The 14,778-nt window shown below is 35.4% G+C and overlaps 1 protein-coding gene across 3 annotated transcripts in view; it reads right to left on the minus strand.

Annotated features, from left to right (window-relative positions):
* DPP10 (dipeptidyl peptidase like 10) overlaps positions 1-14,778 on the minus strand; it is an 882,866-nt gene that overhangs the window by 455,826 nt on the left and 412,262 nt on the right. For all 3 annotated transcript variants that reach the window (XM_049813528.1, XM_049813537.1, XM_049813518.1), the window contains exon 5: positions 8,522-8,596. In XM_049813528.1, coding sequence (XP_049669485.1) covers positions 8,522-8,596 — 75 coding nt within the window. The remainder of the gene's footprint in view (positions 1-8,521; positions 8,597-14,778) is intronic.

Raw genomic sequence — 14,778 nt, forward strand, 5'->3', positions numbered from 1 at the left:
GAATGTGTCTTTTAAGTGAGATCTGATATGAGTCATTATGGAACATGCTGATGCCTATATCATAAAAAACATACATGGCATTTTCAGTAAAATGTTTTAACATATGGGTCAGTCAGATCCATGAAGTGATTTTGCTCCTCAGAAGTCATTTATTCACTGTATTTGAAGATGTGAGCCAGCTCTTGTATTTGAGAAATCAATCAGTGTAGCAGTTGAGCTAACAATGATTCATGCTCAGGGTAAAACCTGTCAAAACTGAGAGATGTGTAAAATATTCTTTTAGTCCATATTATTTTAGTAGCAAGGAAGGGAATCATTATTTCTTGGGAGCATGGAAGAAACAATTTTTAAAAACAGATGGGTGTATCAGTTGATTCTAATTGCTTGTGGTGAACTCTGGCAGATCTTAATCCAAATTAAAGCTCTGTTCAGCTTTTCAGACTCTAACAGCTACTGATACAGCCTCCAATTAGGACTCCTAACAGTCCTTGCCCTGTTATTTATTCACACTGTCCTTGGGGTATTTCTATTTAAAAAAACAAAACACAAACTTATTTTTCCATTCAGCATTGCTGAAGAAGACTTATTCTCACAGATATTTGATAAAAATGTCACTAGTATCTCATCTTCTAAAATAATACATAACAATATAATTGTAAAACTAACTTTCAGGTGTACACTATTTCTGGTAACACCATTAGTACACAAAACAGATAGTAGCAAGAAATAAGTGGAATTTTAAAAAAACCCACCTTTGTCTATAGGCCGTGATGGACAAACCTTTCACTTACAATGGACATTTCTGGGACATTTCTGCATATTATCAATGCACAGAAGAGAAATGGGGAGGATGTGATAAGGTTAGCAGTTTCACAGCAGAAGCTAGACCTTATGCTGTATAAAATAAGTTGCTAAAGGGAGCTGCTGACTTAAATAGTGTAATATTGCTTATTTATATAGCATTAGCCCACAGGGATTCCAGTCCTCCTGGATTATTATGGGATGTAGGAATATGACCACGTGAAAAATCACAGTTTTGTTAAGACTGTTTCTAAACTGCTGGGTCTTGGTAACTGAACTAGACCCTACCTAAGTCTTCCTGAAATAACAGTATTCATACTTGATAAGAATGACAATATTATTGAAAATAAATACTTTTTCTGTCAATAAACATTTTCTTTGAAAAGCTAAATGCCCTAGAATCAATTTTTACTGAACAATAGCAAAGCACAATGTTCTTTTTTCAATACTGTCTTTGAACAGTAAGTTGAAAACATGAATTCTGATTTTTCAACTCTGGCAATTCTGAATGAGAAAAAAGAGCCATCTTCCACCTAAATTAGAATTATTCATTTTGTTTACTTATAAAACTTGAGATTGAACAGCAATCCTGTAAGTATAAATGGAACAGAGAGACCCAGTAAGTTATTTGAAAAACAGCAATACCTTGTCTCATGTCGTTTCCTATGAAAAGTGAAAGGTGTTCTATTTTTTTAACTGTTACAAAAGGCTGAATCTGCGTATATGAACACTTCAGCTGATGAAAGAAAGCACTTTCTAGAAAAAATTAAAAAAAAACTCTTCTGAAAAATAAGTAAATGGATGCATATGGACATGTATGTGGCATGATAGCTTTCATATTAGATTCTAAAAAAAAGTGGAAGTATCCCAATAGTACCCTTGTTTCCCTACCTTTTTAGTTCCAATTTTTTTTAAAGGAAAAGATTATGACAATTCACCCCCTGTTCTGCAGGTAATCATTGTAAAGCCCTGGCAGAGAGCAGCCCCATCATCCCACCACAAATACGCCAATAATGTAACTATAATAATGCATATACAAAGACAAATAATACAAAAGATATGCAGATACTCCAGGTATATCTCTGCTACTTCTCATAAGTAGTAAGCTAGTAAGCTGTCTGATGAATTGAATGCAAGTACTTAAGAGGACTGCAATTAAACATGGATGAAATGTGAAGAGGCTGTTTATCAGACAAATACTAAACAAACATCAATGCCCAAGAATCTCAACATAAAATACACTCTTTCTATTCTTCCTCATCTTCTATTTATGGGGACTGGTGGTTATTATGTTTTGCCACATAATTTAGACAAAACTCTGGATAGAAGTGGTACACTATGTATTCATAGGAATACTCACTCCTATGGGATAATTCACAATAGCACAGTGTCACCAAATTCATTTTGCCATGTTTTATTACAAAGCACATCATCTCAGGCAAAGACCTTTTCTTTTCATATCTTTAAAATGCCTTTCATATCTGTAGAGCTATATAAAATAAAGTCAGATATATGTAACAGATGAGTAGTATGCCAGGATCACCAACAGCCTAGCTATTATATTAACTAATTCTAATCTATCCAGCTAAAACTCTGACTCAAAGTAAAACAACAGCCTTTAAAAGGGGAAAATTTGAGGAGCCCTCTTCCATTAATTGCTCAATATCTGACCTTTTAAACACCTAATCATGTTCTACCTAAGACAGGAATAAAATATATCACAAAAATATTTGCAAGAAATAACTTCAAATATTGGGGGAGGATCTTACTTAAAATTTCCTTCTTATTTTTTTTTTTCTTACTGCCCTAAACTGATAAAAATTGGTCTTTCATGATCTTGACAACAGATAAAAATGAATGGGAAAGTCATGTCTGGATCAGACTTTTATTTATGATCTCCTAAGTTCAGGAGTATGCACATGCATGATTTGCTTCTGGACTCATCTCAAAATGAACAAATGAAAGATGAAAGATCACCCTCAGAACCTAAATAAATACACATGAAAAACAGGTTTATCTAAAGAAGCATGCATTTCTGGAGAAAAAAGTTGATAGCATGAATTTTATATCAGATCTTTACTTCACAGAGAGCTCTACATAAAATGTCACTGTCCAGATCACTACTTGTTTAAGAAGTCTTCTGTTATTCTTTTGTATGAAATAATCTTGTTGAGAAAATATTGTTTCCATGCGTTAGAAGACAGATTTCATTTCATCCTTGTTGCATATGTTTCCAACCATTAGCTGGTACTCCAGATAATGCTCAAAGTCAGATTTTCATAAGCACTGTATAAACTATCTTGTTGAAAACACCCGCAGATATTAACACCAAACAGTGTCTTGATTAAAAATAAGACATAATGCGAGGCGATTTCTTTATCATTGAATTTTTGCAGAAAAAAAGCGCAATAATTAATTTCACTGATCAAGAAGATTACTGAGAATTGAACATTTAGTTTTCACCTACTTGGTAGAAAGATAATCTAATGAAGAACAGATAATCATAATTTAAGACTTAATTGAATTTTTCCCCGCATGGATTCTTCTAATCTGCAGACAGACTCCTGCAGATCCTTTCAGTACACTCGAGTAAGCCAGTATCAGAGGTAATCTCTAAGAGTTTGATGAGCATGTCACTTGTTGCTGTTCACCCTCCATTCGCTATAGACTGTGGTCAGTAGTCCCTATCGTTATCCTCTAAAAATATGTATTACAGCAGCAAAGTTATGATAGGCATCAGCACATGGCAGATAAGTAACTTCTTTCTCTTGGGGTTTCTTTGCTTCAGATACTGTATTGGACTCTCATCTTTACTTCAATACATTAAACTACAAATATTCAGAAACACTTTTGAAATATTTTTCATTCCTACTGAATGAGTGACTTTTAGATCTAAAACTATTTTTCTCCTACCTTTCTGAAGAGGATTGGATTATTCTTCATCCTGATGTTACCATAAGAATTATTAGAAGCCATTTTCACGGTGTTTTAAGCTAAACATGGTTTTATTAAAATTCTCTAGCTAAAAAACATTACGGTTTGAAGCCCTAATTCAGGAAAACATTTCCTTTTTTTAGAGAGTGTATAAATGCTTACGCTTCTAAACTAGAGCTGAACTTTAATCTCTTTTTTAAACACATTTCCGAACCAAGAGCTAAAAAAACCTGCGCATAATTCATTTTGCATTGAAAGCAGAAAATGACGCATTAGTAATAGTAAAGAGAATAAAGTAGGAAAAAATACTTAAAGTTGGTATTCAAAAGTGATTTAAAAGTAGGGAGAAGGAAAGGACAGTTTGTAGGAAAAAAAACAAAATCACAAGCAAGGGATTATTAAATCAAGTGAGGGAAAAAAGGGGACTTGCAAAGAAAAAGAGGAACTGATCTCATTTACTTCTTCACTTGCTCTTCTGTGGCATATTATATTCCAGCAAGAGCATGGGGAGAACATGCCTATGATGTCTGAGAAAAAAAACCCACTAATATCCAGAATAAAGCTTATTTTCATTTCACGTGCACTCCAGGGACAACTCATCTTCTGCTGAGGGACACCAAAATTCCCCAATGGCAAAAGAACTTCTTAGGACCTCAATGCTCACTGCACTGCAAATTGCAAATTTACTGCCCCAATCTTTATCACTAATGCAAGAACAGAGTATCTGATTTCCATTTTCTAATCAAAACTATAAATCAGGTTTTGGTAGTTGTGAATAACACCACAAGCAGAGTAAGAAAAATTTTCAATAAGGACTGTGTTAAAATGACATTTAAAGCAATAGCGAAATAACCTTTCCTCTGGAAATCTCAACTGGCTTAGATGCTCTGCCTCTCAGAGCATCACATTCTTTGCTCTTACCTTGACAATCTTCAAAGGAACATCAGAAAGATACAGCACTGCAAAACTGTCCCCTCTCTGCATACAATACATACAATGGTTTCCCTGCTGCTGCGTTCACACTGTCCCAGAAGAATCAGGATGGCAGGACATTCAGCAAGAATGTATGCGTTCATTTCTCAAATTAGTTCCTACTTACTGATCTGTCGCCTTGCAAAGTGAGACTTTTTCAGTGATGCGGACCAAATTACCATGAGTGACAGAAAGAAAGTCTGAACTACATACAGTTGATCCATGCAAGTTTTGGCAAAGTCAAAAAACTTGGAGAACTGATGAAAGCATTTCCAAAGCATGAAGAACTATGGAGTACTGCAGCAAAGAACACACAGAAAGCACCTCTAAAATTGCCACAGCCTTCTGTAAAAAAAGAAAAAGCCAGACAGCCACAGTGCTTATGCCAGTTAATACTGGCTTCCATTCTGTGACCTGCTATGATATAGATGGAGGGAATCTGATGGCCAGAAATCAATTTACAACACTTTGAATTCCTTAGCAAAGGAATCTTCTTCCATACGAATTTTTTAGAGCTATACCAAAACAGCTGCTATGCCACATGAAATAGTTTTGTTCCTTCTATTAAGCATGATTTAAATGATTCATTCAATTATTACTTTTGTATTCAAAGATGGCTTATTTTCATGCAGATTTATGTCCCGTTATGCATAGAGGACATTCTTAATTGTGCTGAAACAACTGCAAATTTAATTAAAGTTTGCCATTCCAAGCATAAAATAGATTAAAGAAAATGCTGACAACAGTAAACTAAATATGCAACTATTTAACTTCACATTTATTTTTAATCCAAACATCAAAATAACCTTGTTTCTAATTACAATTTCATGACAAAATGTCTTGAAGAAACATTTGTCTCTATTTTTCTCCAATCTGTTCAGCTGAAACACACTAGCTTATTTATAAAACTGTTGATTAATAAATCTGTTCCAGCTGTATTACTGTATGTTACAAAGAACACAGATTAATGTATGTAAACAACCATTATAATTTTAAAAACCCAAAGTCTTGACAGTCTGCAAAAGCAGAAATCCCATCAAATACGTTACAGTGTACTTATACACCTAAATCTTAACAAAGAAGGAAAAATAAGGGGCAAACATAGGTAGTAACATCCAGGGGTCTGTGGAAATTTGTAGCAGATGGTGACATCAACTAAATACTTACAATAAGTTACTTGCAGTTCCTTGAACTGGGTATTATTAAAGACTCAACCATGTGTTGTAGCAAATTACAATAAGCAAATCCTCAGTTTTGTAAAAAGTTACATTCAAATGAGATATGAAGAAAGAATCTGGCCTGATTCTACTGAAACTAATTTGAAAAATCTTTAATTAAGTTATACCATTTAATATTAATTTAATTTTATAGGCAATACATTTAATAATTTATAGTTAACAGCCAGGGGAAGGAGTAAGGTAGACATGCAGATTTCCTCTCATCCAGACCCAATAAGTCTGGCTCTGACTGAGAAAAAAAAAAGAAGAAAGAAAAAGAAAAAAAAAAAAAAAACCAAAAAGGAGAAGGCCCAAGAAGAATGAACACTAACTTAACCCTTTGTGTTATTCAGAAGCATTAGTTATGCAGAAATAAAGAGGCTTTCCAAGGCATTGCATACCTTTTCCCCAACAGATTTTGAGAAAACAGAAGTGTCTCACCAGCCTAACAAATGTCCCAAGAATCAAAAAATTTGGAGGAAAAAAGGCTTTTTACCACATATGCACAATAATATTTTTTTGTAACTTCTAAAAGAATTGGCTTAGACTCTTTTTGGTTATTTTCCCTTCCACCCAAAGCAACAGATTTTTCTCAGGAGGTTAACAGACTTCAATGGCATCTTTATTATTTACATCTGACTGACAACATCCAGTTATTAACCAATTTCAGCACCATCACCGCCACTTCTAGAGGACACAACAATCACAGTATGATTCTGATTTGAAAGCCACGAGCCTAGCTGGAGCATATTGAGAGTAAGAATCACAAGCCTCATCCAAAGCCATCCAGGCCTACCACCACAAATTGCTTGCTAAATCCTGTTCATTTCTCATTTTAATTACTTCTTGTCAATATACTTGAGCAAAGGAAATGACTAGATTCAAAATCTAAATGCTGCAAACCTCATCCCTCTAAGTAACCTCCAGCAACTGGACTGTAAAATGAAGGCAAAGCTTCTTTTTGCAACAAAACCAAGAATGAAATACAGAAAGGGACTTCTACTGCAAAGGGATATATTCAGCATGCATTGAGAGCAATTTGCATGTCAATGGACCATCTTTATTGTGGGGCAGGCATTCATCCCTGATGTTACTACATTTAGATGCAATAAAGTGTGATGGATACTATAATGTTTTCCTTATTTTTCTACAGCAGCTATATATGCTACTACTAAGAAAATCCCAAATGAACCAACCCATCCAAAACAAAAATTTCAATAGATCACATGAGGAAATTAAGTCAGTATGAGGGATTATTAAACTCTTTCACAAAGTAAGAAGCAATCAAGAAGGGAAACAGCAAGGAGCAAGTATTTTTCAGACAGGAAACAAACTGGAACCCTTCACAACAAAAATAGAGAACTGAACAACAGCAGCTTTTTCGTGGTTTATTCATACATGAGTATCATAAAAAGAGCTTGATCCAGAAGCCACTAGAATTGGTAGAAGAAAAACCTACTTGGATCTAGTACCAAGTAAATGAATCATTTTATATCAACACCTTTAGAATATTTCAGATCAGTTTTCAGCACATTTTCCAGTTTGCAGATGTAATTAAAGCTGCTGGTATACAGATCTATACAACAATGTTACCAGAAGGCTGGAAAGGTTTGTATACTGACCTGGAAATGAATATTTTATTGTTCTAAGAATTTCAGTCCACAACACACAGCTATTGTATTATCAGTTCCTAACACAAAATAAACAAACTACTATACTGTAGTATAACTTGATAAACAATAGTAATCTTTTGTCATTCCTGAACATTGACTTCTGATATTAAGGTCACAGGTATTAACAGGTATTTCTAAATTTTACTGTTTCAAAATAAAAAAAAAAAAAAAACAAACAAAAACCACCAACACAAAAAAAAAAAAACCCACAACCCAAACTTGCTTGAATAACCACTAAGTCTATCAATCCAGAACTATTCTGTAATGAAGAGCAGTTCATACTTTAATAGTACTTTTTATGGAAACACCAATACGCATAGAGGAAATTCATAAGACCATTTTCATTTCTGTTTGTGTTCAAAGATTTATTTTAGAAAACTCTCTACGGCATTGTTGACTGAAACTCTTTTGAGAACATAATAGCCTACAAAATCGCTAAATACGATGAGAAACAAAGAATAGACTCCATTATATAGTCCAAGAGACTTTCAGACTATCAGGTTTCAGACTACTGAAGCCAACAATAAAAATTCCATGACATTAATCAGCCTAGATATTTATTTTTTTTTTAGTATAGTCCATAAATGACATGTACAGCTGCTTAAAACAGAAGGAATATCAAAAGATAGGCTTTCACATAATCACCTAGTAACATAACAGTTTAAGGGTTATGAAACCTCTACCACAAAACCGGCATGACGCTTCAGAGGAGCCATGGCAATTTACCTCAGCTGAGAACCTTGCAGTATGTCTGTACACACTTAAATACGTACTTCACCATCACTGCATCAGAAGGTTTTGGCAAGAGAAATCAAGTGAATGAATCAAATTATATTATGTGGAATCACAGATGAACTATACAAAACAACAAGGGTGTCAAGAGTTTTAGTTCAGAGGCTCTTTGATTATGAATGGTTGGCTTACCTGTTTAACATCATATGCAAGAAGAACAAATCTTAAGTCTGGTGAAACAGAGTATCTTGATGCTTTGAACGTTACCTAAAATGAAGTAACAATAAAAGTGAGTTTGCAATAAGAAGGATCATTTTTTTTGAAATTTTCTTAGAGCTAATTTAAGAACTTCTCATTCGTAAGACAAATCTGGTTTAGGACATCTATGTAATTTTCACAAAAGAAGGAATCAAATAATTCTTAGTCTAATTTGCTGGTGTCAGTACAATGGCAACAGATGAATCTGTCTTCAACACTAAATACCAGTTAAGAAGCTGATGAGATTTCTATCATGATTGCAAGCACTAAGCTTATGGATAACAACTATAACCAATTCACTTAGAGAGGATGAAGGAAGACACTTTGGTTGGTGTGTACTTCAGGAATGATTATAAGGGAGATTCATCACCAGGTTAGGCTTAAAGATAACATACAAGGAAAAGAATAGGCATGCACTATGTCTCTATTGCTTTTCTTTTAACACCACATACATAAACATTTTGCTAGACAACTTGCACTAAAGAAAAACTCTTTCTTGTAAGAAAGAAAATACTTAGTGGGGAGCAAAGTGAAACATAAGGTAGCAGTATAAAACTAATATTGCTTTACATCTATCCAAGACTACATGACACCCAATTGAATTCAGGGCTGTAATTTAATCAAGAGGTAATGTTGATGTCAGAAAGAATTTAATGCATCTAATATATGAGTAAGATGAGAACATGCTTTACAGGGCACTGAAGGAAATAATTTAAATGAATCTCAAGACATCTATTTGCAGAATGAAAGGAAAGGTGAAAAGAAGTGAAAAATGAAGATAAGAATAGAAAATGTAGGATAGAAAAAATAATGGAACCACAATGGTAGAAGATGAAAGAAAATAAACGAATACCTATGCAAAACAAGATCTATCCACTATTCAAAGGAAGGCTTTCCCTTATTGTACTTCTTAAGCATCCTGTTCTGGTTAGCCTAATCCCACTGCTAAACTAATGAATTCAACAGGAGTTTAAGCTACACAAACCAAAATTCATAAACTAATACATTCAGAGTAGCTAAGAAATTACTCCAAAAAAAAAAAAAAAGGCAAAAGCTAATCTTCCAATAAACTAAGAAGATGCTGTGTTTTGATATACAGATTAAACTCAGGTTCCTAGGTAATATAATTAGAATCAAGCTATCCAAAGAAATCAAAGAGAAAAAAACTAGTTTTGAAGATAAACTGCATATTAGTTTTATGCAAGAGCATGACAGTATCAACAGTTCGAGGATAAATCTGCAGTCTTGAGGAAAGAAGAGGGAAAAAAAAGAAAAAAACAGTAAAAGTATCCTTTTGTATCTTACAAAGCATTCAGAACAGATTTCTACTGTGCTCAAACTAGCTTTTATGAGTTAACCATCCTTAAGCAGAGACTATGTTAACCTATGAGTAACATTCACTTTTCTTGGCACATCACTGTAAACATTTTCAGATGTGAAATTTCTCTGCTTTCTAGCAGTTTATTAATTATTGCCCCACTACCTTAGTCTTCAGCAATATATAACCCAGGCAGCTTTCCAAATTTATTCTCAGGGAGTGTGGTACTTACCAGTTCAGGCATTTAGTAAGAATCTTCAGTCACTGATTATGCCACCACAAAAGTAATGATACACTTAATGCAAACACCTGAGTAGCTCAGCTGCCAACTATTGGCAGTCTGAGGCAACACCAGCAAGAGGTACTCATATATTCTATAGCCAAGTATAGAGTCTCGTGGATTTGGGATTTAAAATCATTTGAATCCTACTGAAGATGACCTTGTTCATTCACCTTGCACTCACCTGCAAAATTCTGTTTGCCTCCAGAAATGCCTCAGACACATGGTGTACATGCAATGCCAATAAGCTATAATGTCTTGATTGCAAGTAATGGTTTTGGCAAAATAGTTTTCTTTTTGTTGGTATAATGGCATTATTCTTGTTAAAAGGAGCATAAAGCTGTTTCATACTTTTTAATGTTTAACTTAAGAAACAAGAAAATAAAAATTAGACCAGCAGAAATCATGTGTTCATTGACAAAGCTGATAGAAATGCTGATTTCTTTAAATTATCATAAAAACATAATTAGCCCATTTTTTTTAAGTTGGATTTACAACCAAGCTTTTAAGAAAATATATGTTTAATTCCAATAGAATTTCAGAGAGATGTAAGTGACTTACAGTCACTTAAAGTGATTTAGATTTCCTTAGTGTTCTCTTTTGGTTTTTTTTGTTACAGAGAAGCACAATTTCGGCACTAAATTCAGAAACTGTCTACTTGTATGCACAGAAGAAGCCCTTCTAGATTAACAACAGGAAAATAAAAAAAAATAAATAAATCACCTGACGCATTCCTCCTGCCTTACCTGGCAAGTAAGCTCACAATCTGGGAGTTCACCGAAACAGAAGACAGATCGGGGTTTTTGCCCATAAACGTGTCTAAGGTATTTTATCAACCAACAGATACCTGACTTCATGACTAAGAAGATCAGCTGGTGATAGGCTTAAAAGGAAGTTTGAGTCCCTGCTGTAGGAGGTGAGATGTATGCCAATCAAGCCTTTGGGAGAATGTCTATTGGGACATTCTCTACAGGGATTAGAAATATTTATTCATTAAAAATAAGTTTGTGAAGCCTCTGACCGCAAGGGTTTGTTCTCTTCTCGGGAGAATATATTTTTGAGTTTTAAAGAAAGTGTTTGAAAAATACCGTATTGGAAACATTGGGAATTAAAAACCTCCGGTGTCTTGTTATCAAAAATCTGGAGGATGCTTGTTCCACTATCATGTCTGCATATCTGCAACTTTTCAAGCTTCTTGCTTTGTCAGGAGCTATTTTGCCTTCGTTCAGGAAGACAGACCTAAATGCTGCCCCTTATGACTATGCCTCTATGGTTTAGCTGTGCTTGATCTCCAGGAAATGGAGCTCTGGACAAATAAGCTCTGAAACAGGGGGAAATATAGCTGGCTAATTAGGCATGGTCCCTGGATGCAGAAGCGGGGATAGTTTCCCTTGCATCACTGCACAGTATCAGCTAGTTAGGAGACTGGGGGTAATTCAACACAGTGCTGCACTGTGCACTCCATATATACCCCTATCCCCTTTCCAAACCGCAACAGAGGAAAGGCAGAAGAGAAGGAAAAAGGGAAGGTAATTTCCTTATGTCCCTAATATTTCTCAGTTCTACCTAGCCACTTCAAGACTTAAAATCCCTACAGAAACCATCAGCTGTATGCAACTAGAAAACACTTTAACTAGATAAATTGCTGGAATCCCTAAATTAGTTACATTTCACACTGTTGCATAATTCTGAGCCAAAAATTGGTTTTAAACACCTGTACACTGTCTTCACTTCTTAACTCACAAATCTGTCATCCGTTTTTCCTATATTGCTGAATTTGACATAATTTCACTTCAGACGTGAAAGAATGATCCTGTATCTGATCTTACATTCCTCACCCTACCAAAACCCCCACTGACTGTATAATTAGGCCTAACCATATTAAACACTGCATTTCTAGGTTTCTTTGAAATATCGCACGTGGTAAGAGTTTTAATTCTTCTCCTGACAGCGATGCATAATGCGACGATCCCACGGACAAGCAATGACTGCTAGTCTCACTGTCACCATAGATTGCAAGGGTACAAGTCAAATGGAGGCAAAAGGACACAGTGCACTTAAGCAGTCTTTTGCCCTTCAGCGTTCCAGCTTCCTTCTCTCATCCACATTCCAAGTATGTCTTGCTAAACATAGTTTTGCATGGAAAGAAAAGAAGATGAGAACAGCTTGAGACTGTAAAAGTGAAAGCAAAAGGAAAAACAATTCTGCAACAAATAAATGTAAGGGACAACCCCCTGCTACACACACATAATTGGCTTTTCTTCCACCTTTCCATATGGATGATTAAAATGGAAAACAAAATTCCGATGATCAATGTATGATCAAGTTTGATTTCCAATATCAATGTTTTGCATTGATGATTTTTTTTTTTCATTTTGCATTTTAAGTGTGTTTTGCCGTTAATAGAAATGCCTGTTATGACTGTGTTTAAGAGAAGTTTTAGGCTGGGCTTAGGTTGTGCATCCTCAGCAAAGGCCCCTCAGTAACAGCCCCCTTTTATTTATTCTGTTTTCTTAAAGCCTGGTTCTGAGTTTTTGACGTACTGGCTACTCCCTTCGTCTTTGCTCTATTCTTTCAACTACTGTAAAATGTTGATTTTACTATTTTTGTGGATTTTAACTACTGTAACATTTAAATCAGTGCCTTATTCATAGTTTTTCAAAAATATCCTAGAGAGCAGGCAGATGGAAGTTACCTATAACATAGTCTAGCCCAGAGCTGTAAAAATGTATCCTTAACATCTGTCAAACACTTTACAGTACTCTTTTTTCATAGTTTCAGTTGGATAGTTTAAAGTGAAATAATACATCACAGTTAAAACCGATTAGAGGAAATTTTCACTTTTGTGTTTACTTTGTTGTTGGTGGTGGTTTTTATCCTTTAGTTTTACTCCTCCTTCTGTTTCAGTTTCTTGTACTTCTACTTTTGCCAGAAACTTACATCTTCCACACTCCTATTATTATCCTCCTCCAATTGTTGTTTAGTGCTCACTTTACACACATTTAGGCTTTAAAAATTTTTGTTATTCATCCAGAATAAAATATTTCAAGACCTCTAGAATGTTACTTTAAAGCCTTGTGGCAATACTACTGCACAGGAAATTATACATCTCTCTATCACATACCTAAATGTGTATCAGAATTTTAACTTAATGGTATAACTGAACATCGATGTATGGGAGTTCATTAGCACTCAAGCTATTCAGCTCAACTTATCAGACAGGCATTGACCAAATGGCAACGCATAAGAGGAATCAGATGGGACAGAATTGCACTAGCTGCAAAATGAGAAGGCATTTGGCATGTAGCAGTTTCCTTGGGTGGCAGCAGCAATCAAGGGAACAACGGGATCTTCCGTCCATTACCACTGCTGCAACTGAAAGGAGAAGATGGACCATGGGGAGGTTAGACGAGAGAGCAGCTGAGAGTGGAGCCTAGCAGAAGGGCAAGCCCAGCAGCAGTAAAAACAGGGCACCTCTGAGAAGAGAGGTTACAACTAGGAAAATGCACAGTAATTAAAATGTTGAAAAACTTGGTTTTCCAAGGTTATACTTCATAATGCACTATTTCTTGTGTCACCTGAGCATTTAATCTAGATCCAAAAATGCTGCAAAGCTATGTGTTGTAAGTGTTAACACTCAGGCTTCCTATCCTGTGTAAAAGAAGAACGTGCCTTAAAACGTGATCTAAGCCCGAACTCTATCCTATGGATGGGGTTCATCCTGGACTGCTGGTTCTCAAAAACACAAACCAAATGCCCCAACCCCACCTGAAACTCCTCATGTAGTTCCAAGATACTTTCACACGCAGGAGGAGATGATTGTAGGGCATAAAAAAGACATGAGCAGACCTGTGCAGCTCACAGGAGGCTCACACCATTGCCTCCTTAGTAGAAAATAACCTCTAACCAGTAAATCACAGAATTTTCTCCCTTCCATTCCTCCTCTTTGATATAGTTCACCCTTAACTATTCTCTATATCAAGGAATGATCTCATCACAACTATTATTTAGAGAGATCCCACACAGAGCTACCCTAACCTGACAGTTTGGAGTACTGTCCCCTGCACTTTGTATGTTGAAACCTTCTTCACTTGGATAAAAACCAACGGCCACCAGCAAACCACAGTGACTGCAAACCCTTCCATCTGTCAGGCTTCCCATCTCTATGCACAGTGGTGCACTGCAACAATAAACCCTAACTCATAAAAACCCCTCTACTGCAAAGGTTCTGCTGAGGGGGTTATTTAACATTTAGAGGAGCTTGGGAGAACAGAGATAATGTTACAATGTTCATAACCACCTATTTACAGCATGTGTGGGTCATTAAAATGTCCACTGTTGCAACAATTACTAATATTTATGTGGTTATACAATGTTGTTTAATGTATTTACCATTATTCGCCCTCTCATTAATCTCTTACAGAAGGCTCTTAAAATATAAGCATGTAAACCTCTCTTGCAATTAAATCTACATTAATCAACAAAGGCACTGTAATTGCGTTAAGATGCTGCACTGAGTTTCCTCTCAAAAGAGGAAGGGGGTGTGGTGGTGGGGAACACAAACCAAAAAAAAAAAAAAAAAAAATCAAAAAG

Source organism: Accipiter gentilis, chromosome 1 (assembly GCF_929443795.1).
Source record: "Accipiter gentilis chromosome 1, bAccGen1.1, whole genome shotgun sequence".
Taxonomy (NCBI): Eukaryota; Metazoa; Chordata; class Aves; order Accipitriformes; family Accipitridae; genus Astur; species Astur gentilis.